Raw genomic sequence first — 25,977 nt, forward strand, 5'->3', positions numbered from 1 at the left:
GGGTCAAATATTTGTTGGCAAATAAATGGATCCATGCATGAGGGCACAAATGAACAGTTAAATTCATTACTGTGAAATTATTATACCTATGGTATCACACACATTATGAGGCCAAGGGTAACCCTTACCAAGGACAGGGTGTGGTTAGATGGTTAATCTCAACATTTATTGCCACGGTGATTTGCATTTTCTATGCTCTCATTACTGACTGAACTTATTTTTGAATGACATGTTTTTAAAGACATTGTGATAATTCAGTCTATTAAATTTGGGAGCATTTCCCTTTCCTCAAAATGAGGTTGCATAAGTCTGCCTACTATATCATGTGTTGATTTAGAGTTTGAGATTCATGGGAAATTCTATGTCCAACGTCTTGGTGAAGGGTGGGCAGGCTGTGGCTATCTACAGACATCACAGTTGCCTGAGGTCTGATCAATGAGCTTTGAGTGTGGGTAGGATCTATGTTAGCAGGAAGGCAGTTACAGATGATACTCCAGATGGTAGTTCTATAGAAAAATGTTGACATTCTCTTTTATATCAAGCATCCAAGAGATATCCTCAAGAAAAGGGAACCATTGTGCACTGTCGGTGGAAATATAAATTGGTGCAGCCACCGTGGGAAACAGTACGGAATTTCCTTAAAAAATTTAAAGAAGTAGAATTACAGTATGATCCAGCAGTCTCACTATGGGGCATTTATCCAAAGAAAATCAAAATAGGATCTTGAATAAATATTTATACCTCCATGTCCACTGCAGCACTATTCATAACAGACAAGATAAGAAAACAACCTAAGTGTCCCTGAACAGGTGATAAAGATGTAATCCCATTGTAGATCGATCTCTCTCTCTCTCTCTCTCTCTCTCTCTCTCTCTCCCCCCCTCCCTCCCTGTGTGTAGATAGATAGATATAGACATAGATCTAGATTAGATGTAATAGATATATAGGTATATAATGGAATATTATTTAGTCTTAATAAAGAAGAAAATCCTGCCATATGTGACAATACAGTAGACATGGAGGGCATTATGTTCAGTGAGATATGAGCTACATCAGACATAGAAAGACAAATACTGTATACATCGCATAGGTGGAATCTAAAAAAGTCACAATCATAGAATCATAGAAAGGTAGTTACCACAGGCTGGACGATGTGGGAAATGGGGAGATGTTGGTCAAATGGTACAAACTTCTAGTAACAAAGTAAATAAATTCTAGGAGTCCGATGCATGGTGATTATAGTGAAAGGTACTGTATTATACACATGAAAGTTGCTAAGGGAGTACATCTTACATGTTCTCGCCACCGAAAAGGATGGTGATTACGCGATGTGATGGAGGTGTTAGCAAAAACGAACGTGCTAATCATTCTGCAAAATATAAACGTATGAATCACCAGGGTGTACACCTTACTTCTATACGGTGTCACATTATATCTCATTAAAGTGGAGGGAAACAAGATATATTGTCACAAACAGCGAAGGTGTCATGTACCTGTCCTGTTTCTCTCCTTTCCTTTCCTTTCCTTACCAATCTTGTTGCTATCAGACAAGACTAATCCACCTAAAATCCCAGCTTCCCAGGGAACGTGGGATTTAGAGCCTCAGCTAAGCTGGCATCTCATGCTCAATCAATGCAGTACACGTGCTTTGTGCCTCTGTCATGAGCTGGGTGCTGCTAATCAAAGTTGAATAAAACTCTTCCACCCTGAGCTGCTCACAATCTGTGTGTGTGAGTGGCCAACGGTGAGAGTTTGCGGTCAGCTCTCCATCGGTCCCCTGAGGCAAGTTCTGGGAGAGCAGAGAGGATCAGTGGTCACAGCTGCACTTGCCACGTGCTGTGCGTCACGGACACCGGGCCCGTAAACTCAGGGCTCGTGGCTGGATCTCTCCCATGACACAATCCCAGCCCATTTGGCGACTGGCAGCCCCAACAGCCTCTCTCATTATAAACAGCAAAAGATTTTTTTCACCTGAAAATTACCTACTAAATTATCTCTCAATAAAGCAAATTAGGAAGAGATGTCATGCAGCCGCTAAGTTACAGCCGTGATTTACGAAGAAATCCATCCCACAGAATCTGACACGCCCACTTGCTCCAGAGCTGTTTTCCCCAAGAAGGAAGGGCTGATGGGAGAGACCACTGAAGGCTCAGCTGAAGCTTAGTTAACCCCCGGAGCAAAGGTCAGTTTTCTGTGCCGAACTCCATTTTCTTGCATTTTATGCATGATTAAATGGTAATTAAGCTTTAATGAAGAGTGTTAGGCTGATTACAATTAGCATAATTGCACTAGTCAATGCATGTTCTCATGTTTTATATGCTGCGAGGAGCTGGCAGGACAATGGATCTTTAATGGGGTTTGAATATCTTGTGAGTGTCAACAGCTCATTTCCTAGCTCAGAAGCGCTCGTCTTATGGGCAAGTGTAGTAAAAACACACAGGGGAGCGCGTGCTGCACACCTTCCTGCATCCGTAGCTGTGAAACACACACACACATGCGGGGTTGAGACTAAGCAACCTCAGTAAACCTCAGTTTGCCCTCAGTAAACAGCTGTCCCTGTCCCAAGAGTATTTTAGAGCAGGGGCAAAAAATGATCATGATTTAATGATAACCAAATTGATCAAATGATAGATTACACTGTGCTCATGTTAAAAATGGGCATTAAGCTTTATAAAATGAAAATGTTCTGCCTGCTTTCTGAATGGTATAAACAAGTAATCAAGGATAAATAAAGGTATAAATTGTCAACAAAGATGCCTGACTTTCATTGAATCTGTATAATGCGATCTTGACTAGTCAAAACACAGTCTATATTGGCCACTACACTTCTAATAATAAACATTGAAGATCATTTATCTTAACTATCAACATCGGGTAGAAAATAATCCAGGAGGGAAAAAAGAAGCTTTATTATTAAAATTAGTCTTTAAATATTTATGATTAAAGTCTTGCCTATTAAAAGTTTTGAATGAAGCCAAAGTTAATGCAAAACACATCATTTTCTGTAGATGACACACTGTTTGTCATGCAGTCGAAGCCATCTCAGTATTTTCAAGCATTTTCAATTAGCAAATCCTTTTAGCCACTAATCACATTATCAGGTTGTAGAAATACAAATACAATCTGCCCTCCAGGAACTGAGTCTAGCAACAACAAACAGAGTACTCACAGATGACACAATAAGCACTCCACCAGATGTATGGGTGTTGGATCTGGGGACCATTAAGTGACAAAGGACTCATTCAGCTAAAGGAATCTTCAAAGGTGGCATGGCCACACTAGGATTCCTTAAGCCAGCAAAGAGATAAGGGTGGGGATTTAAGTATGTAAAATGGACATACACCATATATGGGGGACACCCCGAGGGAAGGTTGGTGTTCTGCTGGAGTGTTAACTTACAGTGTTAACTGTCATCTGCTGGATTGACAGGATGGAGGGCAGTCACTGAGGGTGGTGTTGAAAAATGTGGATTAGGGGAAGTTTGCACAGAAGATTTTATAGCCTTTATTAAAGACTCGTCTTGGTTCCTGTGCTCAGGTAAGTTAGTGAATGGGCAGGAGCAGGAGAGACGAAGCCTGGATAACTCAGCCCAAGCCCAAAAGACTTAGACCAACGTGGCAAGCGCACAGGTTGAGACAACTGGTTGGACTTGGGGTTTTGAATATGGACCCTACTGAATTTGGTGCGGGGTTATATGGGGTGTGAGAAAGAGATTTCTAAAAAAAAAAATGACTTCGGAGGCTTTGCCCGGACAACAACCAGAATGGAGTTGCCATCTGCCATGATAGGAGAGACTTCAAGAACGTCAGCTTTGGGAGACGACTGGGTTGGAAGTGAGGCCAAGTTTCATGTGCCAAGTTGAAGGCAGGGAACAGTGGCAAATGGACAGTGGATGCTCAGGGCAGAGGTTTTGGAAGGTTGGCTGATAAAACCCGAGGAGTGAATGTTGACAGGAAGAAACACATGATGTCACCCTAGACACATCCAGCCTTTAGAGTTTGAGGGCAGAAAGAGGAAAACCAGCAAAAGAGGCTGCAACAGAACTGCTGATGGGAGTGCCAGCTGGCACAGCCACTCTGTAAAACACTATGGAGGCTCCTCAAAAAGCTAAAGACAGAGCTACCCTATGACCCAGCAATTGCACTACTAGGGATTTATCCAAAGGCTACAGGAGTGTTGCTTCGAACAGGTACATGCCCACCAATGTTTCTGGCAGCATTATCAATAATAGCCAAAGTATGGGGAGAGCCCAAATGTCCACCAACTGATGAATGGATATAGAAGATGTGAGATAGATACACATATAGATATAATTTAAAAATATGTTTAATGTTTACACACACACACACACACACACACACAATGTAATATTATTCGGCGATCAAAAAGAATGAAGTCTTGCCATCTGCAACAACGTGGATGGAACTAGAGTATATTATGCTAAGCAAAATAAGACCGTCAGAGAAAGACAAATATCATATGAGTTCACTCTTAAGTGGAATTTAAGATACAAAACAGGTGAACATAAGGGAAGGGAAGAAAAAAAAAAAAAACAAGAGAAAAACAGAGAGGGAGAGAAACTATAAGAGATTCTTAACTAGAGAGAACAAACTGAGGGTTGTTGGGTGGGGGGATGGGCTAGATGGGCGATGGGCTTTAAGGAGGGCAGTTGCTGGGATGAGCACTGGGTGTTATAGGTAAGTGATGAATCACTAAATTCTACTCCTAAATTATTACACTATATATTAACTAACCTGGATTTAAATTTAAAAAATAGTGATAATATGCACACGAAATTAAATAACAGTACAATGGTAAAACAAAAACAAAAACAAAAAACTGAGGCCACAAAAGAGTGGCCAGTGGAAGAAAGAGGACTAAGAAAGACAGAAGCAGCTGAAGAAGGCATTTTGAGAACAGGGGTGTCGTCAAAATTGAAAAGCTCTAACTTAGTAGGGAGTCACGTGCCTGAGACATACAGTGGCAGTGAGGTCAAGTTCTTATGCTTTATGCTTATTTAAAATCTGATGATTTAAGTACCTCTAAGAAAACCAATGCCCAAATGAGTATTTTTCCCTCCGGTAATTCAGTGACACCTATAATTCTTAGTTCACATATTATTGGCATGCTATCAAGTTAAAATGGCTTATCAAGAAAACTCGAATTTAATACTATTGAATAAAGGGCACTTTTGCCTGGGAACAGTGGTTATACTTGGCACCAATTACATGAGGAAAACATTTTTTTTTTTTCAGTTCCATCATCTTAAATTTTATTTTGAAATCGCAGTGTGGTGCTAATACTTCAAATTTTAACATTAGCTTGACTTATGAATGCTAAAACAATCTAACTTATACATAAAATGCCTTTGTTGTTGTTGTTGTTGTTGTTGTCTCAAGATCATAGATAAAAATTTATGGACTTTGCCTTCTTCTCACTTCCAGAAGAGGAGCAAAGCCCTTTTGGTCTGGAGAGATGGGCTCTTTTGCATATTTTGAGGAGATTCAGACCTTTGGTTCAGCAAGACTCCAGTTTAAATTTGGTTTCCCAATGGAGCCTCCCATGAGGAAAGTCTGACGAGGAAAGGAAGGCCCCACAACTGCAGAGATGGAGACTGGCACATTGGTCACGGGTAAGGGTAGGTTGACCAGAATGCCCCAGCGCACTGGTGCCCGACAGGGGTTCCTGGAACATGGGCGTGTCAGTTTCATTACCTGACTGAGGGGTTTTAGGAAACTTTTTTGTCCTGGGCAAATTCTGACTGTTACATCCAGGGTAACTAGGTGTAAGAGTCAACTTTTCATCAAGTTCTCAGAGACACAGAGTCTTGTGTCCCACTATCTCACTCCCACTGGTGTCCCAAAATGGCAGACTTTACTTGAAGTTCAGGGAGCATCCTGGCTGTGGAGAGGGGCAGGGCCGCTGTGTTCCAGCTCTGTCCACGGACAGAGCCTCCGTGAGACGAATCTGTGTGGCCACCAAGGGCAAAGACAGCACCCAAAGAGAGCAGAGAGGACCTGGTCTCCTCCTACTCAGCACGCAGAACACATCCTGACTCCCCACACACCACAACATGGGGAGGGGGCTTTGTACAACAGACTGATATTGGACTTCTCATCTGCCTTCATGCTTAGGAGCTTGAAGTGATACAATTTCACTTAGAAAACTGAGAAATGGCCTTTGTTCTAAGAACAGAGAGGGGAACACACGCTTGACCATTTCACAGGCTTCCCAATGTGGCTCATACAACTGCAAACTTATTTACAATTAAATAAGGATCCGACACAAAACCTAGAGCACACTTCCAATAGGATTATTTGAGAGGGCTTCCTTAAAAGGTTAACCCCAGGTAGAGGTGTGGTTGCTGAGAACTGGTTATAAGTATCTGGAAAGAACATGGACAGACACAGCTTCTTGAGAAAAGCAGTAAGTTTCGATGGAGGGACAGAGCCAGCCCCAGGGAAATCGACAGGGGAGGGAACAGGGCACATCAAACCCCCGGCCACACACTACATCCTGTATTTGTCATGTCCTGCCAGAGCTCCCCAGTGGATGAATGCAAATAGGAGAGAAGGCCTAGTGCACACGTGTTCACCTCTAGGGTCAGCGAGCAGCTTGGGAAAAGGCAGAGAATAATCTAAAAAGGCAAAGAGAAAATGTACAACACAGAATGCAGGGTTAAATGCAAATGTCCTTGGTACAATATCTTCAATTCACAAATAAAGCAATAAAAAGGAGACAGAAGGTCTTTACAGATCAACAGAGAAGCCCAAGTTTCCTTAGAGTCCGGGAAAAATTATAAATTATAATTATAATCTAATTTATAATAATCTAAATTATAACAAGCAACATTTTATATATTTTTGGCCTTTTTATAGAGTTTTTAAGACAACCTTGCAGAAACCCAATTAATTATAGAACCTCAGAATCAATAGTATATTTTTGCCCTTAATGTGGAATTTCTCAAAGTGTACCAGACATAGGGACTTAGTAGCTGGGAATGGAGGGGGGAAAGTTCACGCACAAGGGTCTTGTAAAACCATACGATTTGCCGATAGTCACACATTCTTATGTATAAAATTGACACCTTCACATGGTTCAAACTAGAACACCTGGAACACTGAATTTACAAAAAAATAAGCAAGTTTCATTTCTGTCAGAACTTCAATGGATGTGTTCATGTTGTCCACTTCCTAAACATCAACATATAAGGAGAATCAAAATGTCTGTTATTCTCATATAAAACAAAGGGCCTTTAAAAAAAAAACAACCCAAAGTAGGAAGTTGTCTTTTCCTGAAAAGAAGGAATCCTGAAGGAACACAGGAAAATAAGCGGTTTCCAGGCTCTGCAAGAATTTTAAAAAAGGAAGGGTTTTAAAAGGCCAAGAACAAAACCAAACATATTCTTACCGTACGAGCCAGTGATCAAGCTCCTTGGTATTTACCTAAATGAATTAAAACCTTATGTTCACACAAAAACCTGCACAAGAATGTTTACAGCAGCTTTACCCATGATCGCCAAAACCTGTATGTAACCAGGATGCCCTTCAGTAGTGACGGGTTAAGAAACTCTGGTCTATCTGGACAGTGAAGTATTTTTCATCGCTAAAAAGAAATGAGTTATCCATCACTAAGAAGAGGTGCAAAGACACGGGGAAGCCTTAAATGCATATCACCAAGTGTAAGAAACCCATCGGAAAAAGCATCCCGTAGCGTGGGAATCACTGAGTGATTCCAACTCTATGACATTCTGGGGAAAGCAAACCCATGGAGACAGTAAAGGGATCTGTGGTTGCCAGTGGCTGAGGGCATAGGGGAGGGGTGGGCAGTCAGAACAGAGATGTGTAGGGCCATGAATGACTGTATGACACTATCACGGTGGATACATGTTATTGCACATTTGTGCACATCCGTAGCACGTACTGTGGACTCTGGGTGATGATGATGTCACCACGGGTTCAACAACTGTGGCAAATGCACCATCTAGTGGGGATGTTGCCAATGGGGGAGGCTGGGCATTTGGGGGACGGTATATGGGAAACCTCTGTATTCCTCTCAATGTTGCTGTGAACCCAAAATTGCTCTAAAAAATTATCTGTTAAGACAAATTGGGAAAGTATACAACAGGTAAAAGAGAAAAACAAACATAACCTCATAGTGTTGCCAACATTTTTGTTTTGCCAGAGAAGGACAGGAGATTCCACATCTACTGTCTACTCACCACCATTTCTGAAGATAAAGAGCAAAATTCTTAAGATGAAGGACATTTTCCCCCAAGCTAGGTTCGCTGGAACAAACTTACCTCTGATGTTTTTACCAAAGACCAGTGAAAAATTTAGCACGTTTGCAAACTATTGCAAATTACCGCGCTCGAAGCGCAGTGAAAGCAGAGAGAAAAACTTGTGCAGATGATAATCTCATTTTTATTAGCAACCTTTCAAAGCATCAAATTGAGCTAAGTCCGTTTGCTTATGTAAATCCTAAATATGCTCACCAGTGACCTGCCAAGGGATAAGGCGGGTTGGAAGGTGTTATGTGCAAACCCCACTTGTCTTACGCCAACGGCTGACCACGTGCACCGCCAAATCATATGATCTCGACGTGGTGCGACTTGAAGGGCACTCAAAAGCGGAATTTCTGGGGCACCTGGGTGGCTCAGTCGGTTGAGCGTCCGACTTCGGCTCAGGTCATGATCTCATGGGGCTGACGGCTCGGAGCCTGGAGCCTGTTTCGGATTCTGTGTCTCCCTCTCTCTGCTGCTCACCTGCTCACGCTCTGTCTCTGTCTCTCAAAAATAAATAAACATTAAAAAAATTTTGAAAAAAAGTGGAACCTCCACAAAATATCTTCACTCCTTCCTTCTTGAGAAACTGCTCATTGAAAATGGGCTGGAGAGTTTAAAAAAAAAAAAAAAAGCCAAGGTGGAACCTGTCTTTCAGGAGGTAAGAGCTCAAATGTGCAAACACTGTGTCCCATGAGCGATCGCCCAGAGATCACCGTCTCAAGTGAACTACTCAAGACCTTGGTCCAAAGAAGGAGAAGAATCAGGGCACTTGTGTTTGGGGTGGCTGACCACGGACACGCAGAGCACAGCAGGTGAGCATCTCCATTGCATGGGGACTTCATAGCACAATCAGGGAGCCTGGAGTTGGTACAGGTTTTGCGGGGGCACCAGAGATAAACTTTATATTCAGGTGGAGACCCACACATGTCTTGGGCCCAAATTTCCCTAGTTAACTCGAGCCTTTAAAGTTGTGTGTGTTTTTTCACGTAACCGCGGACATGCGATGCCCAACCCTTCCTGCCAACGCAAGCGTTCCCTAAAACGGACTTTTCTCTTGAGACACATTTTCAAAATTTCCCATTACGCTCCACAGAAATCACCTCCATTAGGGGCGAGGCCTAAGAACACAAAGGGCAGCACAAATGACCACGAGGACGAGGGAGAGGGCGGCCGTCACCTACTTGAGAACTGAATGGAGAAGCCAGACTTGCTGATGAAGAAGTCGCTGTCGAACTGCAGGGTGAGCGAGCTGAAGGTACTGTGGATGTCCTCGGGGAGCATGGAGCCGCTCCACTCCTTCAGCAGGACGTCACTGTCCACGGGGCCGTCCCAGACCTTCAGGATGTCATGGGCCGTCTCGGTGTCGAACACGATGAAGTGCAGGCTGCGGGAGAGAGCACAGCTGGCACACTTACTCGGAAGAGGGCTTCCCGCTCCACGAGAACACCTGAGCACCACCGGGAATGCACGCGAGCTCATCTCGTCTGCCCACACCCCGGCGACACGGTGTCACCTGACAATGAGGCAGAGGGGACCGAGCCTCCTGGACGTGGACCCACTGGTATACCGAGGATCCCTTCTGCCCCTGACGGACACACACCGCCAAGCTCTATGCAGGGCCGCGTGTTAAGGACAAAACAATGGAACGATTCCTTCTGAGACTGTCAGTTCTTTTCATAATTCAAAGCTTTCTCAGGCTCACAAATCAAAGGCGACTTCGACATCGCTTGGCTTTAAGCTAATCAAAGTCTGATCTTTCCGTGGCTTCCGTGTGGTTCCTGAAACACCCCACTAGGTGGTAGCATCCGTGCCCAGAGAGACACCTGCAAAGGCCCTCTTTGAAGCACGGGGATGCTGTCCTTGGACCCGAACCATCTCATCTTACGCCGTTGGTTTCTATAAGTTTTATTTTCAGAAAAATGCATAATTTGAAATACCAACACAAAGGCAGAAACGTGTGACACCAGCTCCCGTCTCGAGAACATTTTCATCTACTTCTATCAGATTTACAGACATCTCCCAGAGCAACGTAAAACATGTCTCCTCTAGAAAGCTCACTCTTCCGGGCAGGACCGTCGTCGGGACAAGCAAACAGCCCCGTGGAAGGGCTTAGCTAATGGACCAACACAAGTCACTAGTTCCTGATGGGGTTGGTCTCCAGTTTCTCCTTCACCACGTGTTGCACGAAATTGTCAGGGAGATAAAAATCCTAAGATGTCGACATAAGATAATTTTCACATGGAGAAAAGTACAGGCTGTAGCGGGCCCTGTACCACCTCCACCGGGACTACCGTGCTGGGCTCCTTGGCTGCAGATCGTCTGCAAAAATAAAATCTTACAGACACGGCCACACAACCCTCTCTTCCATGCACTCATCGGTCCTTCTGCTCACTGCACACTTCTAAAATGTGGACGGACTGTTCCCTAGTACGTTTCCCCTTTCACATTTCCATCATTTCCACGTCCGCGTGCATACGTCTCCCCAGACAATCTCTAGTCCTGTTATCTACATTGAACGCTTATGGCGTAAGAGAGGTCATTTTGGGGTGTATGTCCTGGTACCATTTTCCAGTTGCTTTTTACATTCAGTGTTACTTACACGAAAGTCCTTCACACCGAAAAACGTAGAGTTTTGTTCCTTCACTGTAAAAGCATGGGTAAATGCTTATTTTTCTAGTCCTCTACTAAACGATAGTTTGTTTTTACATTTTATTTTTGAGGCTTTCTGTGTGTGTGTGTGTGTGTGTGTGTTTACTTATTTGTGTGGAAGTATAGTCAACACACAGCATCATATTAGTTGTGCTCAACACAGCGATTTGACAAGTTTATGCGTTATGCCTTGCTCACCACAAGAGTATAGCCACATTCCCACATCTTATTTTTAAGTTCATTCATTTATTTATTTTGTGAGAGAGAGAGAGAGAGAGAGAGGGAGGGAGGTAGGGAGGGAGAGAAAGAGGAGGGGAGGGGCGAGAAAGAGGGAGAGAGAGAATCCCAAGCAGGCTCTGGACTGACAGCACAGAGCCCGATGCAGGGTTTGAACTCAAGAACCATGAGGTCATGACCTGAGCTGAAATCAAGAGTCAGATGCTCAACCAACTGAGCATTCCTCTTAATTATGGCAATGGTGCTCCAGCAAGCACCCCTGTGAACTCACCCAGGATCTTTCTAGGCTCAAACAGAATCTCCAAGCTGTTCTGCCCAGTGACCTGAGCACTGAGCCTCACAGTAGTGACCACAGGCCTTCGTTCTGTCTCGTGCTTACCAACACCCGATGTTATCAGACTCCAGTAGTCGTACAGATAGAACATCTGGTGCTTGAGGGATGCTATCCCGGGCAAATTGCATCCCCCTGATGACTCACGAGGTAGAACGTGTTTTGTGTCTCTAACGCTTCCCTCCCTCCATACAGTTCAGCGGCTCAACAAGTGTCTACTGATCACCAGCTGTGTCCTGGCATTCTTCCTGGAATCTTGGACGCATCAGATGAGGAAACTTAGAAGAGCCGCTCTCACGGAGCTGGTGAGGTGATGGGAGGGGCCAGGCCGGAGCCCCCACCCTTGACCCTTCATGCGAGTGAAGAAGACTGCCGGCCAGCGGCTGGTAAATGGAACCGGAGGAGGAAGAGAGCAAAGCAGAGTAAAGAGCACTGGGGCAGGAGGGAAGGGCTGAAGTACTAACAGGGTACCTAGGTGAGCCGCGTCATGGGGCCGGGCTTCAGCAGGGACTCGGAGGGGGCAAAGAGGTCGGCCATACCCCATGGGAGGGACGCATGAAGCCAAGCAAACTGCAGGGAGGGTGTGCCCTCAGCCCTGGGGACATCCGGGCACTCCGTGTAACCAGAACTGGGAGAGGGACTGAGAAGTGAAAGCTCAGGTGAGACAAACAGCGGGCAGGGGTGGCGTGGGAAGAGGGGGTCGGAACATTTAGTGCCTTGCAGCTTGTCCGTTGGGTGACACGCCAATGGGACATTTTCAGTGAAGCAACTATCTCGCCTAAGATTTAAAGCCTTTATTCTGCTTGCTGTGTGGACAGCAGAGTGTGGAGGAAAATGTCGAATCAAGAGTAGTGGGGGCAAATGCATGCTGTCAGGGGAGCTGCAGTGGAGACACTAAGAGTCTGTCAGACTCTGGGGACATTGTGAAGACAGAACCAGGATGGGATGAGGCACACGGGGGAGAGAGGAAGCAAGGTCACCCCAAGTTTCCTGGAAGCCACAAAGGCTGGGGGGGGGGGTGCCATCCACAGAGCTGACAAAGAATAGGTGGGTGAGGTTTGTGGGGTGGGGAATCCGGAGGACGGAGGGGCTTGGGGCGTGTAGGGTTCAAGGTGCCTAACGGGCACTGAGTGGAGACGGTAAGGAGACGGTTGTTCATATGGAGCGGGAGTTCCGAAGAAAAGTCAGCATGGAAATAACAAATGTGTGGGTCTTCTGCAAATAAGTGGTTGTTATATCAAAGGACTAGATGATACTGTCAAAGGTCACAGGTGAATAAAGAGAACCGTGGGCTATGAATTACTTGAAAACATGTTTTCCCACTTTTGTAACGTGCTATATCTTTTGTTACAGCTTATGTATTAGGTCATAGTATTTATATTATATTATATTATAGTATATTATATTATATTATATTATTATATTTTTGCTGAAAAATTTTGTCACAACCCTTCATTTTAAGAAAAATCTGCTGCTGTTTACTATGGTAGGAGGATTTCTGTTTATCCTGTTATGTTGTTGATCATGAAATATATTAAATTATTTTTTCTATGCCTATTTACAAGACCATAGAGTTATTTTTTCTTTTTTTTTAAATATTTCTAATGTTTATTTATTTTTGAGACAGAGAGAGACACAGCATGAGCCAGGGAGGGGCAGAGAGAGAGGGAGACACAGAATCCAAAGCAGGCTCCAGGCTCTGAGCCGTCAGCACTGAGCCCGACACGGGGCTCGAACCCATGAACTGTGAGATCATGACCTGAGCCAAAGTCAGATGCTCAACCAACTGATCCATCCAGGTGCCCCTATTTTTTTTTAATTTTTAAAATGGAAGGTGTGTTTTCTTAGTGAAGGGGAGCAGAATCTGACAACCCCAAATATGTCCTGTTGGAATACTGGTTATTTTGAATTAAAGTTACTTAAGAAACAGCTGGTGCAAGAGGGGCTGTGTGACCCGCCTTGTTCTCCTGAAAGTATGAGATTAATCTCCACTGTGAAAAGTACCCTCGGAACCAGAAAGACATCCTTGCCACCAGAGAGACAGGTCGAGGGCGGAGAAGGCCGTGCAAGCAAAGCTTGTCACTTCCTTTCTAATCTACCACTCCAAACCCAAACATCTTTGTCTCGTCAATTCTTCACAAATTTATTGTCTCCTTGTCTAAAAGGTATAAAAGCATGCCTGCTCTGGTCAGTGCTCTGAGGCTTATATTTCCAGTGGGGTTTCTGTACGTGTGAATTAAATTTGTGTTTGTTTTTTTTTTTTTTTTTTTCTTCTTCTGTTAGTTTATCTCACATCAGGTTAATTATCAGACCAGCCCAAGAGGTTACAAAAGAAAAAGGGAGGAGTTTTCCTCTCCTATGTGACTTTTTTGCCATACATTTCTATTTCTATCCCATTTTGGTCTGGATATGGGGTAAAAATATGTTATTCTGTGTACATGCATTGACAGTTTGTTCCTAGTATGTGACCATGCTTATGTTTCATACTTGAACAAAATTTTCAGGTTCTACTTGAAGGTTGAAGATCTTTTTAAAATAAGTCTAGTAAGTCCATGGCCAAATCTATAAGCTTCCTAACTTGTCATCTATTGAACCTATGAACCATAAAGATGTATAAGAAGACATTTCCAATGTCTCCCTACAATTCAGTCGTGTTTATATTAAATTATGTTCTTAAGCTGAACAAAAGTTCCTGACTGTCATATATTCCTGGTGAATATATAACCCTAAACAAAGTATAGTACTATTTTGTGGGTCAGTAATTGCATAACAGGTACCTGTGGTAAGGAATGATAGATAGTTTGATGATAGGATTCCAGGTTGATGGTTATTTTCCTTTAGTTTTTCAAAGATCTCCTTCTTGTAGTCTGTGTTAAGATGCCTTTTATCAAGCTAATAACATATGTGTTTCTTTCTTTGGCTGTTTGTTAGATCTCCCTGCCTTTGGTATACTTCAGTCTTACTAGAACGTGTCTAGGTGTTCAGTGATTTTCACTAAAGCTACTCAGGACACACTAGGCTTAATAAATGCAAAATTCATATTGTCGATCAGTTCCAGCAGTTAAGGTGATGTAAAGAATCACTACTTATTGTAACTATCACTGTAGATTTACTTTTATACAGTGTGCTTGTCATACTTTTTGATAAAAATACAAATTAATGAAGGAAAGATGAAAAGTGAAGAAACTAATTTAAGAAATTACTGTGTGTAAGTCTATGGCAATACGCTTTAAACTATGCATGAAATTGTTTTCTAGAAAATGTAGATGATCAAAATTGGCTCTGGGAGCTCAATATAGACAAACATACAGACATACAAACATATAGACAAAACTGAAAACAGGATAAATGGTCTAACAACAAAGGAATTAAAAGTTCAGTAAATAGTGATATATATAGCCAGAAGTCCATAGAGTACGGCTAAGCGAAAAAAAAAAAGTAGAAAACACTATTATTTTTATTTACCTTGCATAAGTAATTTTATTTACAAATTCAAATAATTTTCCTATAGATTCTGGGGGAATTTCATAACTTCAGATGGTAAAATTTAGTATTTGTTATTTTTTTTCATTATGGAGACTTTTTTCTATGATTAAAATGTATTTACTGAAGTAAAGAACAATTAAGAGTTTAGTCCCTGAGACAGGGAACAGAACACTGAAGCAAACTATCACTACTTCGAATTAACATGATTCTAGAGATTGTAGCCCCTGAAATAAGACAAGCAAAAGGCATAAGATTTGGAAAAAATGAAGATAAACTCTTACTAATGTAGATAGCATGAGTGTATGCCTAGAGAAAATTTGAAAACCTACAAACTCTTAGAATAAGAAGTTTACATAGGATAAATATAAAAATATAATTCATTTTCATATAGTAGCCACAAATACAAAACGACATAAGACGACTATTGTCATTCATAAGAAAAGCATCCTGTAGGTAGGAACAATTCCAACAAAAGATGTGAAAAACCTCCACACAGAAAACTGAAAAGCATTGTCAAAACAAGTAATATAAGATCTAAATAAATATCCCAAACACTGTGCTAGGGATCAGAAAATTCAGCACTGTAAATGATATCAGGTTTCCCCGAATTCTATTGATATGATGTGATTCCAGTCAAAATCCTAGAAACTTCTTTTGTGGAAAGTAACAAGTATTTCTATAATGAATATGGAAATGCAAAGAGTCAAGAACAGTGAGAGCAATCTATATTACCAAGAGCAAAGCTGGAGGACTATAGCACCCGATATTAAGACTTATTATAAAATAATTAAATAATTAAGATGGGAAAGTAGGACACCGGTTAGACAAATAGAGCCAGGGATGAAATAAAGTTTGGAAACAGACCCACATGTCTATGATGGCCTGGTGTATGATAAAGATCACATTATATACTTCAATGAAGAAAGACTGACTTCAACAAGTGGCCAATTGAATTTCACTAATGACAACAGCAAAAACAACAAAATACCTGAATATTCCTCACACTGTACACAAAAATCAATTCCAGATGAAATGGAGATACAAATGTGCAGGTAAAATAAGTCTTCTGCAAGAAAACTCAACATAATATTTATATAACTTTGGGAAGGCGGGACTTCCTGATCTGGACCCCTAAATATTAATAACTCTAAAAAAACAATTTGATATAACACAATTTAAATAATGGTAAGAAAACCACTAACCATAAAAGAAAAATGAGTCAAAATAAATTTGACTCATTGATATTAAATCCATATTTATCAAAAGACATTCTTATGAGATTAAAAGACTGAAGAATATTAGAGCAATTGTTAAACATATAATTAACAACATATTGCATTTAATATATATATATAAACTATATACACATCGAAAAGTAAAAGGCATTCTGGTACACAAAAAAAATGGGCAAAAGACTTCAACTGGCAATTTATAAAAAGAGGATATTCAAAAGGCCAATAAACATAAAAATTTGATGTTTATAAAAATAAACATATATAAAAGCAAGTTGTCCTTGATGAATCATCAGGAAAATGCAAATTTAAACTACTACATACTCACTGGCATAGCTAAAATGAAAAGTCAGGGCGCCTGGGTGGCTCAGTTGGTTAAGTGTCCAACTCCTGATTTTGGCTCCGGTCATGATCTCACAGTTCATGAGATCAAGCCCCACACCTAGCTTTGTGCTGACAGCACAGAGCCTGCTTGGGATTCTCTCTCTCTGTCCCTACCCTGCTCATGTGCTCTCTCACTCTTTCTCTCTCTTTCAAACTAAATAAATAAATTAAAAAAAAAAAAAAAAAAAGAGGGGCGCCTAGGTGGCTCAGTTGATTAATCGTCTGACTCTTGGTTTTGGCCTTGGTCATGATCTCACGGTTTGTGAATTGGAGCCCCACGTTGGGCTCTGCACCGACAGCACAGAGCCTTCTTGGGATTCTCTCTGTCCCTTTTTCTATGCCCCTCCCCCCACTCACACTGTCTCTGTCTATGTCAAAATGAATGAATGAATGAGAAAGAAAGAAAGAGAGAGAGAGAGAGAGAGAGAGAAAGGAAAGAACAAAAGAAAGAAAGAAAGAAAAGGAAAAAGAGAAAGAAAGAAAACGACAGTCAATGCCAAGTGTATTTGGAAGGTGGAAACCTGGAAATCTTAACTAAGTGGTGATGGGAGTAAAGACAGGGATATGGTCACTTAGGGAGATCATTTGGCAGAATCTACCAAGGCTGAGCGCAGGACTCACCACTACTCAGAAATTCTAGTGCTTAGCTATGCATCCAAGAGAAAAACATATGTGTATTCACCAAATAATACATGAAGGCATATTCAATATGGTACCTCACACCAGATAAAAACAATCCACACATCCATCAATACCCAGAACGAATAAATAAATTATGGTATATCCATGCAATGGAATAATCTAGCTCTATCAGTGGGAGGGAAAGGTTGCAAAAATGAAGATGTAACACCAGTCCCACTGTATAATTCCACTTTATATATTGTTCCAATTAGGCAAAGCTCATCTTAAAGCAGCATCTTATCCTTGTGAATGAGTGATTCAAATGGAGCTCAAAGGGCACATGTTGTATCTTGATGATCCTGTATTTCTGGTTTCTTATCTGGCTGCTGATTACATGGGGGGTTATTTCATGAACAAGCCACATATTGACTGACAGTTGGTGCAGGTTCAGGCGTACATGTTACGTGTTCGTGAGAAGCTTCCACACACACGCAAACAACCATGCAGCTTGGTGCTGTGAGTTTTGCCAATTTGAAAACTGTCTCATGACTGACAAAAAACACGATAAAACAAAATGTAAACACAAAAACTTAACAGCCATTTAAAATAAAAGAAATACGAAATGTCAATACGCCAGACACTATACAACTACGTAGGGAACATTTAAAAATGAAAGAAAATAGAGTATCATCCTAAAGCTCCCATTCCTTTCAGACACAGGCCCGTGAGGAAACAAAAACCATACACACTACAAGGCCACATCACAAGCTCCAACAGGTACGCATAAAGCTTCAGGTCGATACAGAGGGGTATGTGTCCAATTCTGCCTCAAGATGTCTAGGAGGGGTCTTGTAAGACAGAAAAAAAGAAGGGAATTCAAGTACAAGCAAAGGGACAAAATTAGTAAACAAATACAAAAAGATGTCAAAAACGTCAAAAAATAAAAGCAACAAATAAACATAAGAAACAAAATGTTGTAGAGACAGTTTCTCTTCCCACCAGACTGGCAAAGATTAAAAGACTTTATTTGGTTTCAGTGAAATTGTGGAGACCCTCCCTTTTCATACACTGGTGGAGGCCATAACTATTCTTTTTAAAAGCAATTTCATAACGGCCCTAAAAACGTAAATGTGCATACACAGCATGGCTGATCACAGTGACAAACCAAAAACAACCCACGTGTCCTGACAGGGTATGGTTTAAGTAAACGATGGTACAATCAGGCAACGGACTGTTATGCGGTGACTAGACGGGATGAGGTGGAATTGTGAGAAAGGACCTAAAACGCTGACTATGTTTATTAACGGAGAAGAAAATGCTCAGAATAAAATTATGGCGTGATACTATTTGTGTAAAAGTAATTCAATAAATAGATAAATGAATAAATAAAAGTGTATAGATTTGTGTTTGCATAGTGAAATTCTAGAAATACGTAACAATTTTTCAGTAGTCATCTTTCACATCGAGGATGACAGCCAACTACTTTTCAGCCTTTTTATTTTTCTGCAACACTATTCCAGTGTTTCAAAAATAAGTGAAAATAGATACTTTGAATTGCATGCCAGTGAGCTTGAATTTATTCTGCACATAATAAGCAGACCAAAAATCATTTTCTGAAGTGGGAAAGTGAAATGATCATTTTTGCATTCTAGAAATAATTGTGTTAAGACCTATAAAAATGTGGGGGTGCCTGAGTGGCTCAGCTGGTTGAGTGCCTGATTCCCGACTTTGGCTCGGGTCATAATCTCATGGTTGTGAAATGCAGCTGAGCCCCACATGGGGCTCTGGGCTGGGAGTGGAGCCTACTTAAGATTCACTCTCTCCCCCTCTCTCTGCTCCTCCCCAGCTCAAAAGCCTTCTCTCAAGAAACAAAAACAACACAAAACAAAAAGGCATGTAAAAATGTTTCCACAATTTGACCCAACAAAGATTTTCCTAGAAATGTATTCTAAGGTATTAATTATAAATATAAGCAAAAGTTTACTTGTAGTACTATTTTCCATATGATTATGTATAATATCAAAAATTAGAAATAACATAAATTACTAACAAGAGACAATATTTAACCACAGCCACTCACACTGCAGAATAGACACAGGTACACATAACATGCATGAAGACACGCCAACATGCTCATAATCATGTCTGCTAGAGGTATAATGTGTGTCTTTTCTTTTTTTTTTTTTACATTTTTCAAAATGTCTATATATGCCTTCATTTTTGGTCATCTTAAACCAATGTTTTTAATAAAGAAAATAAAATATCTTCCCTAGCATGGGAACAATGGACTAGAGAAAGCCCTCCCAGGATGGTCAGTTAACAGGTCTCAGGAATGAAAAGGGTCTGAACAGGAGAGTGGTGGCCACGGTGGGTGCGTGAGTACTACCTGGGAGCTTCAGTCACGGAATTAGTGAGACGTGAGGATCGTGTGAGTGTGGGCAGGAGGGAAGCTTAGGGTACGAAGAGTTTTGCCTTCCGTCCGTGGATACACGCTTATGACATTCACGCAGATAGACGCTCAGATGGATGGTAGCTGTAGGACCGAAATGATGAATTCAAAGAAGAAAATGGGTTATTTTTAGATGGGATAATAAGAACGAAATTTTTGTTGAGGAGTTGACATTTCAACTGGGTCCTAACAGATGGGAAGAATCTGGAGACGAGGCAAGAAGGAATAATTGGGGAGAACGGAGGTCAAGAGACAGAGCTGGTGTAGCACAGCTGGGATTAGGGACTAACACATCTATTCGTAGTTGGAGACAAATTTGTGAAGGCACAGTAAGCCAAATCAAAGGCAGCATTACAGCTCTTGTTAAGGAGCTTATGCTTGCTGATCAGCGATGGGAGTGTTGCAGAGACTGGGGAGGGGAGAGCACGGATTTGAAAGGTCAGCTGGGAGAAGATTAAAATAAGGAAGGTAATGAGCATGTTAAGTAAGGAACTGGAAGAGTAAGATAAGAAGAAAGGAAGATGAACAAACGGAGAGCTGACAAGGCTTTGGTGCATCTGCACTGAGTTTTTTCTAAGTGCTTATAATGAGGAAATTTAATGTAATTACCAAAGGAATGCTGTGAGACGTAGACCAACATCTTGGACTTCCTTTTTGGGGAAATGCTGGAGACTGAGGAAGGAGAAGTAAGGAAGAGCGGAAGATAATCCTGATAATTAAAATCCCCAACCACTCGGAGGAAGGTGGATGTTAACAGAACTAGGGGATGCAGAAGTAGAAACAGGACCGGGGGGAATGATAACAGCAGTGACAGAAGTTGATGTATTTGGAGTACATCTACGGGGGTCTCGGTGTCTACGAAACAGGGTAATGCCCATGTTTCCACTGCCAACTACTTCTCCTATATCTCCATCCAGCTTCGATTCCAATTTCACTTCCCATGTTACCACTTTTCATTTTTTTCTGTACTTTTGTCTTTGTTGGCCAATGCCCTTTTTCATGATGTCCATGCAGAACGTCAAGTGGGTTTATCGAGGAAACGGGGCAGCAACGCAACACGCCCTGTGCATGAACTTGGTAGCAGATGCACATGCTCAACTACTCGAGGACTTGGAAAGAAGACATGGTCACTCAGCGATGGCGGTGTGCCTCCATTATTTGTGTGGTGACATGGGGACTGAACGGTGAAAATGGAAGTCTGTTCTTTATGCAACTGTTCAGCCCGTCCACAAGTTTCTGCGGAGATTCCGGCCGCATGGGTGGAGGAGGGCTGTTAAATAAAGAAGTAATAACCGAAACTGCGCTTGTGAGGATCCCGCAAAGTGAGGAGTGCCGCAGCTGTCCTGACTCTTACTGGCTCCTCAGTGGCTGGGAAGGTACGCTAAACCCCGTGGCTGTCCCCGTGGCTCCAGGCTAAGGACTGGAAGCCAGCCAAGACACGGCAGACTTGTCAGTACTAATGGTCTCTTTCCTCATTTTGATGGCTGAAGTTCTCGTGGCTGGCGAATTCCTCACACTGTCTACAACAGATAAGTACAACCTGTGGTCTAAATAGGAAAGGAGAAACCTCAGATGTGTTGACTCCTGGCCCCATGCTCAGCTGTTATGTCCTCAAAAGGCTTCCAACTCAGGTTCCCGGCACATTGGCTAGGGCTCAACATTGAGACCAGACAGACTTGTCTCATGAATGGAGGTCACTGGCCCACCACTTTCCTCTTGACTCTATTGCTTATGGGGATTTTGAAGTCTGGTCAAAAATAAATTAAAATATCCCTACAATTCCAAGCCAGACCTCACTGTACTCTACCACACGGGATAGCCAAGAAACAAGTCCAGGGCACATCAGGTTGAGGTGAAGCCCAGCAACCCATATTTCACTTTCTTTAAAATCTGGATAGGGACAGTTTTGACAATCGTAGTAAATTTTTGGTATGCCTCTGATGTTTCTAATCCTGCTCAAGCTTCTCCAAAAGAATTCCCCTTAACCATACTTCCCAATGTAATTTCCTGCGAACGACTAGGCACAGAAATACCTTCAAAGTGAGTTTTCCAGACAATTACACTTGCAGAAAGGCAATTAATACCAACGAACAATATACACGTCTTTATGTAAAATGTGGCCTTCGATGCTGCCTGCTGAAGATGTTTATAGTGCTGTTATCTTTATGAGATAAATTACAGCTGTGTTCAGCAATATACACAGACTCTCTTGGAGAAATGTTTACATGTAACAGTAAATGTGGCTACATGTACTACAATGTCTTGTGATTAGACTTTTAATTAAATTCAGCTCAGGTAACTGCTTTATAGAATATATGTTAAAATTACAAACCTCTTCCAGACCCAGGTGCCCTATAACAATAACCATTCAGGGGTCATCTATTGCCTTGAGCAAAAAGCTATGCAATAGGCAATCAGAAATTGCTCGGGGCTTCAGTGAAATCAAAATGGGTCCAACAATAATTGGCCCTGAAGTGTGTTGAAACCATTTTTTAAATAATTTCTGGGATCCTGTTGTTTATTCATTCTTTGAGAGTAAAAACATTTACATTAAATAAATCAGAGTCTGAATGTATAATAATGAATTCCATTTATATGAAGAATTTTTTAAATACTTAAATTAATCCCTGAACTCATGTTTATATGACTGATGTATTCTTCATTATCAAATAAACAGTTCAGTTAATACTGGCTAAATTACCAGTGGAATAACTAAGGCTTAGACACTAGCCAACAAATATCAAAGCTAAAACTGGACCCTATCTTTCTGAGTATTAGTACCATTTAAAGCCTAAAATTGTACATCATGTACTTTTAATTATGTTTGTTTTCCAAAGTGCCACACCAAAATCAATATATATTTTCTTAACGAAGAGGAATCACCAGAAACATCTTGAGACGAAGCTGAACATTGATTGAGTAAATTAATTATAAATACGGATGCTTCCTTCTTGATTTCCTTATTAGGAAGGACTTTATGGCTTAAATCAAAAAGATCTGTTTACAAATTTGCTAAAGTAAACTCTCATAGTTGAAAGACATGGGAGAGAAGGACAACATCCCCAGAACAACAAATTAGTGTATTCAATGTCTTTTTTTCCTAGAATCCTAATGGTTAAACACCAGAGCCCAGTCCATGATATAAAAGTTCTACAGTTGTTATTACTTCAACTCATTCTTTATTACTTTCTTTTCTCTTTTCTTATTAAAATGTTAATGAAGTATTAGATTCACCTGCCAAGAATGAATTCATCCCCTGGTTTGCATTTAGGAGAACAATGCTTATTTTAATTCTTAGGAAACAAATCACAAAGGAACTTGTAAGAGATACAGAAATTTGAAATCTCCCTAAAAGAAAATATATCCTGGTTATGTCAAGTTATTTTGGGAATCAAAAAATATCCTTAGAATTTTTCAAAATAAAAACTAGTATAATGGCTTTTATAATACTCAGGTCAAGCATTCAGGAGTTAAAGGTTAAGAAATAATATTTAGTTTTATTTAGTTCAGTGGAAAAGTGCATTGATTTCCATAAAGATTACAGATTCTTACATTGTTACTCTAATATATCTTATTTTTGTCACAGTGGATCAATAATTATCTAATTAACCATTTATCTTAATCAAGGTCACAAGTTAATTTTTCCATCATTTATTATAAACTGACATCTTGCATTGTATATGTGATTGACATGCCTTCTCCTGCTCCTCTTAAGTAATGAGAATTATTTTTTGTTAGGCTTTGAAAGTGGTAATAGTTTGTGCCATGTTAGTTTAAGATGGCAAGATATTCGGGGCGCCTGGGTGGCTCAGTCGGTTAAGCGTCCGACTCTCGGTTTCGGCTCAGGTCATGATCTCACGGTTCCTGAGATCGAGCCCCACATCTGGCTCTGCACTGACAGCAGCTAGCCTGCTTGGGATTCTCTCTCATGTCCTTTCTCTCTCCTTCCTTCTCTTTCTGCCCCTCCACCACTCTCACTCTCGCTCTCTCTCTCAAAATAAATAAATAAACTTCAAAAATTATTATTATTATTTTTTTTAATTTTTTTTTCAATGTTTATTTATTTTTGGGACAGAGAGAGACAGAGCATGAACGGGGGAGGGGCAGAGAGAGAGGGAGACACAGAATCGGAAACAGGCTCCAGGCTCTGAGCCATCAGCCCAGAGCCCGACGCGGGGCTCGAACTCACGGACCGCGAGATCATGACCTGGCTGAAGTCGGACGCTTAACCGACTGCGCCACCCAGGCTCCCAAAAATTATTTTTTAAAAAGACGGCAAGATGTTCATGTCACAGTGTGAAAGAGAGCTGTGGGTTTCAGAGGATGCATGTCCGATGAAGGGAATGGAGCCTCACAGGATACAATATGCATCTCCCCTCGGCCTTCATTCCCGTTTACTGTCACTAAGTTATAAAATTGCAGCATGATGGGCCTATGTCTGTTTTACATACAGTACTAAGTCTGCTAGGGTGCCTTTTATGAATAAGCACACAAAAAATCCGTGCTTTATGAATGCTTCTGCCCATCCACTAGCCCCATAAAGAACTTTCTGTGTTTGATCTCCCACGTGATTCAACTTCACGTATTTGAAGAAGGAGCTGAATTGGCCACTCAGTCTCTCGTGGTCTTTCTGGTGCACAAGGCAGTGAGTGGACTGGACGTCTGTGGATTAGGACTGTTAGGGGTGGGGCAGAATTGTTCATCTTTTTTTTTTTTAATTTTTGTTAACTTTATTTATTTGAGAGAGACAGAGACAGTGAGAGTCGGGGAGGGGCACAGAAAGGAGACAGAGAATTCCAAGCAGGCTCTGCACTGTCAGCACAGAGGAGCCCGAAACGGGGCTTGAACCCACGAAACCATGAAATCGTGCCTCGAGTTGAAACCAAGAGTCGGATGTTTAACTCACGGAGCCACCCAGGCGCCCCAGGGTGGGGCAGAATTTTTAGACAGTAAATTGTGTACAGAGATTTCAGAAGAACTACAATGAAAGGGAAAAAGAATAAATGAACACACAGTAAAATGATTCTACAAAGCACTGCAAAGGACTGTGTTCTCTTCTTGTTTATGAGAACTATGATCAAGAAACAACTTATTTTAAAATTACTTTTTGATTTACATGCTGTGGTTTTTGACATGGCCTGACCAGAACATGGAAAACTTGCTTTGCAAAGATTACTTTTTGTTGGTTTACTTATCCGTATAAAAAGATTACCATAATAACCAAGACCTATCAATTAAAATAGACTATTTTCTTTTAAAATGTTTGCACAATTTTCTGTGATTTTTTTTAAGTAGGCTCCATGTGTATGTAGTGCAGAGTCGAACGTGGGACTCCACTCACAACGCTGAGATCAAAACCTGAGCCAAGATCAAGAGTTGAGCTTAACCGTCTGAGACACCCAGGTCCCCCAATTTTCAGTGATTTGTAAATATTTTCATTTCTATGTGTAACTTTAGATTGAAATGCTTTCCTGGTTTACCTCAAACTTAACCGGTATATGGCAAATGACCACATATTCTCCCCAACCCTGTATGAAAGCCCCTTTTCAATATGACTTTGCTTTTCTTTCCATTAAGGGCTGGAGTGTATTTCTTCAAACTTTACCTTGCTCATGAGCTTTGCTTTGACAAATGGCATGTTAGCAAATGTAACGCAAGGCGAAGTTTGAAAAGTGTGCCCTCTCTTGCTGCCGGGAAAGTTCCATTGTGATTAGTTTACTGAAGAAACAGCAGTCTGGTATCGAGAGGCCCCAGCCTTCCGACACGTCCAGCTGAGATGTGCACACCTGAGTGACACTATCCTGGACCACCCTGCCAAACGTGCCCAGCCCAGGAATGCCCAGGCAACCCACAAGGTCAAGGGCACATAAATCACTGTTTTATGCAACTGAACTTTGGTGGCCAGTTTGTTATGCGGCAAAAGCTAACTGATACCTTTACTTCCTTTTTCTCTTTTTTATAGATGGCTTAACACAAGTTCTTAAAGGAACACCAAAGTAAGCGTGTGAGCCAACCAAAACTGTATGCGCACCATTACGTGTTTTTCTTTGACTCACAAACTTAAATCTAGTCATGGAGAGTAACAGATGTACTATTATCTCCACTACAAATACAGAAGACACGACCGTATTCTAAAACTGCATCGCGGAAACCAAAGTACAACAGGTACCTGATGGTCTTTCCTGGGTCGGCCTCGATGGTCCAGGTACAATGCAGGTTGTTGTCATAGGGAGCAGGGTAGCCAGGAGACAGGATGCGCCCTGATGTGGCAGCATGGATATGACCACCACACTCCGCTGCGAGA

The 25,977-nt window shown here is 41.5% G+C and overlaps 1 protein-coding gene across 5 annotated transcripts in view; it reads right to left on the reverse strand.

Annotated features, from left to right (window-relative positions):
* The window catches only part of CSMD1 (CUB and Sushi multiple domains 1), a 2,022,178-nt gene that overhangs the window by 292,676 nt on the left and 1,703,525 nt on the right, over window positions 1-25,977 (reverse strand). For all 5 annotated transcript variants that reach the window (XM_045451804.1, XM_045451793.1, XM_045451792.1 and 2 more), the window contains 2 exons: window positions 25,843-25,969; window positions 9,466-9,668 (listed from right to left, as the gene is read on the reverse strand). In XM_045451804.1, coding sequence (XP_045307760.1) covers window positions 9,466-9,668; window positions 25,843-25,969 — 330 coding nt within the window. The remainder of the gene's footprint in view (window positions 1-9,465; window positions 9,669-25,842; window positions 25,970-25,977) is intronic.

This window comes from Leopardus geoffroyi, chromosome B1, assembly GCF_018350155.1.
Source record: "Leopardus geoffroyi isolate Oge1 chromosome B1, O.geoffroyi_Oge1_pat1.0, whole genome shotgun sequence".
NCBI lineage: Eukaryota > Metazoa > Chordata > Mammalia > Carnivora > Felidae > Leopardus > Leopardus geoffroyi.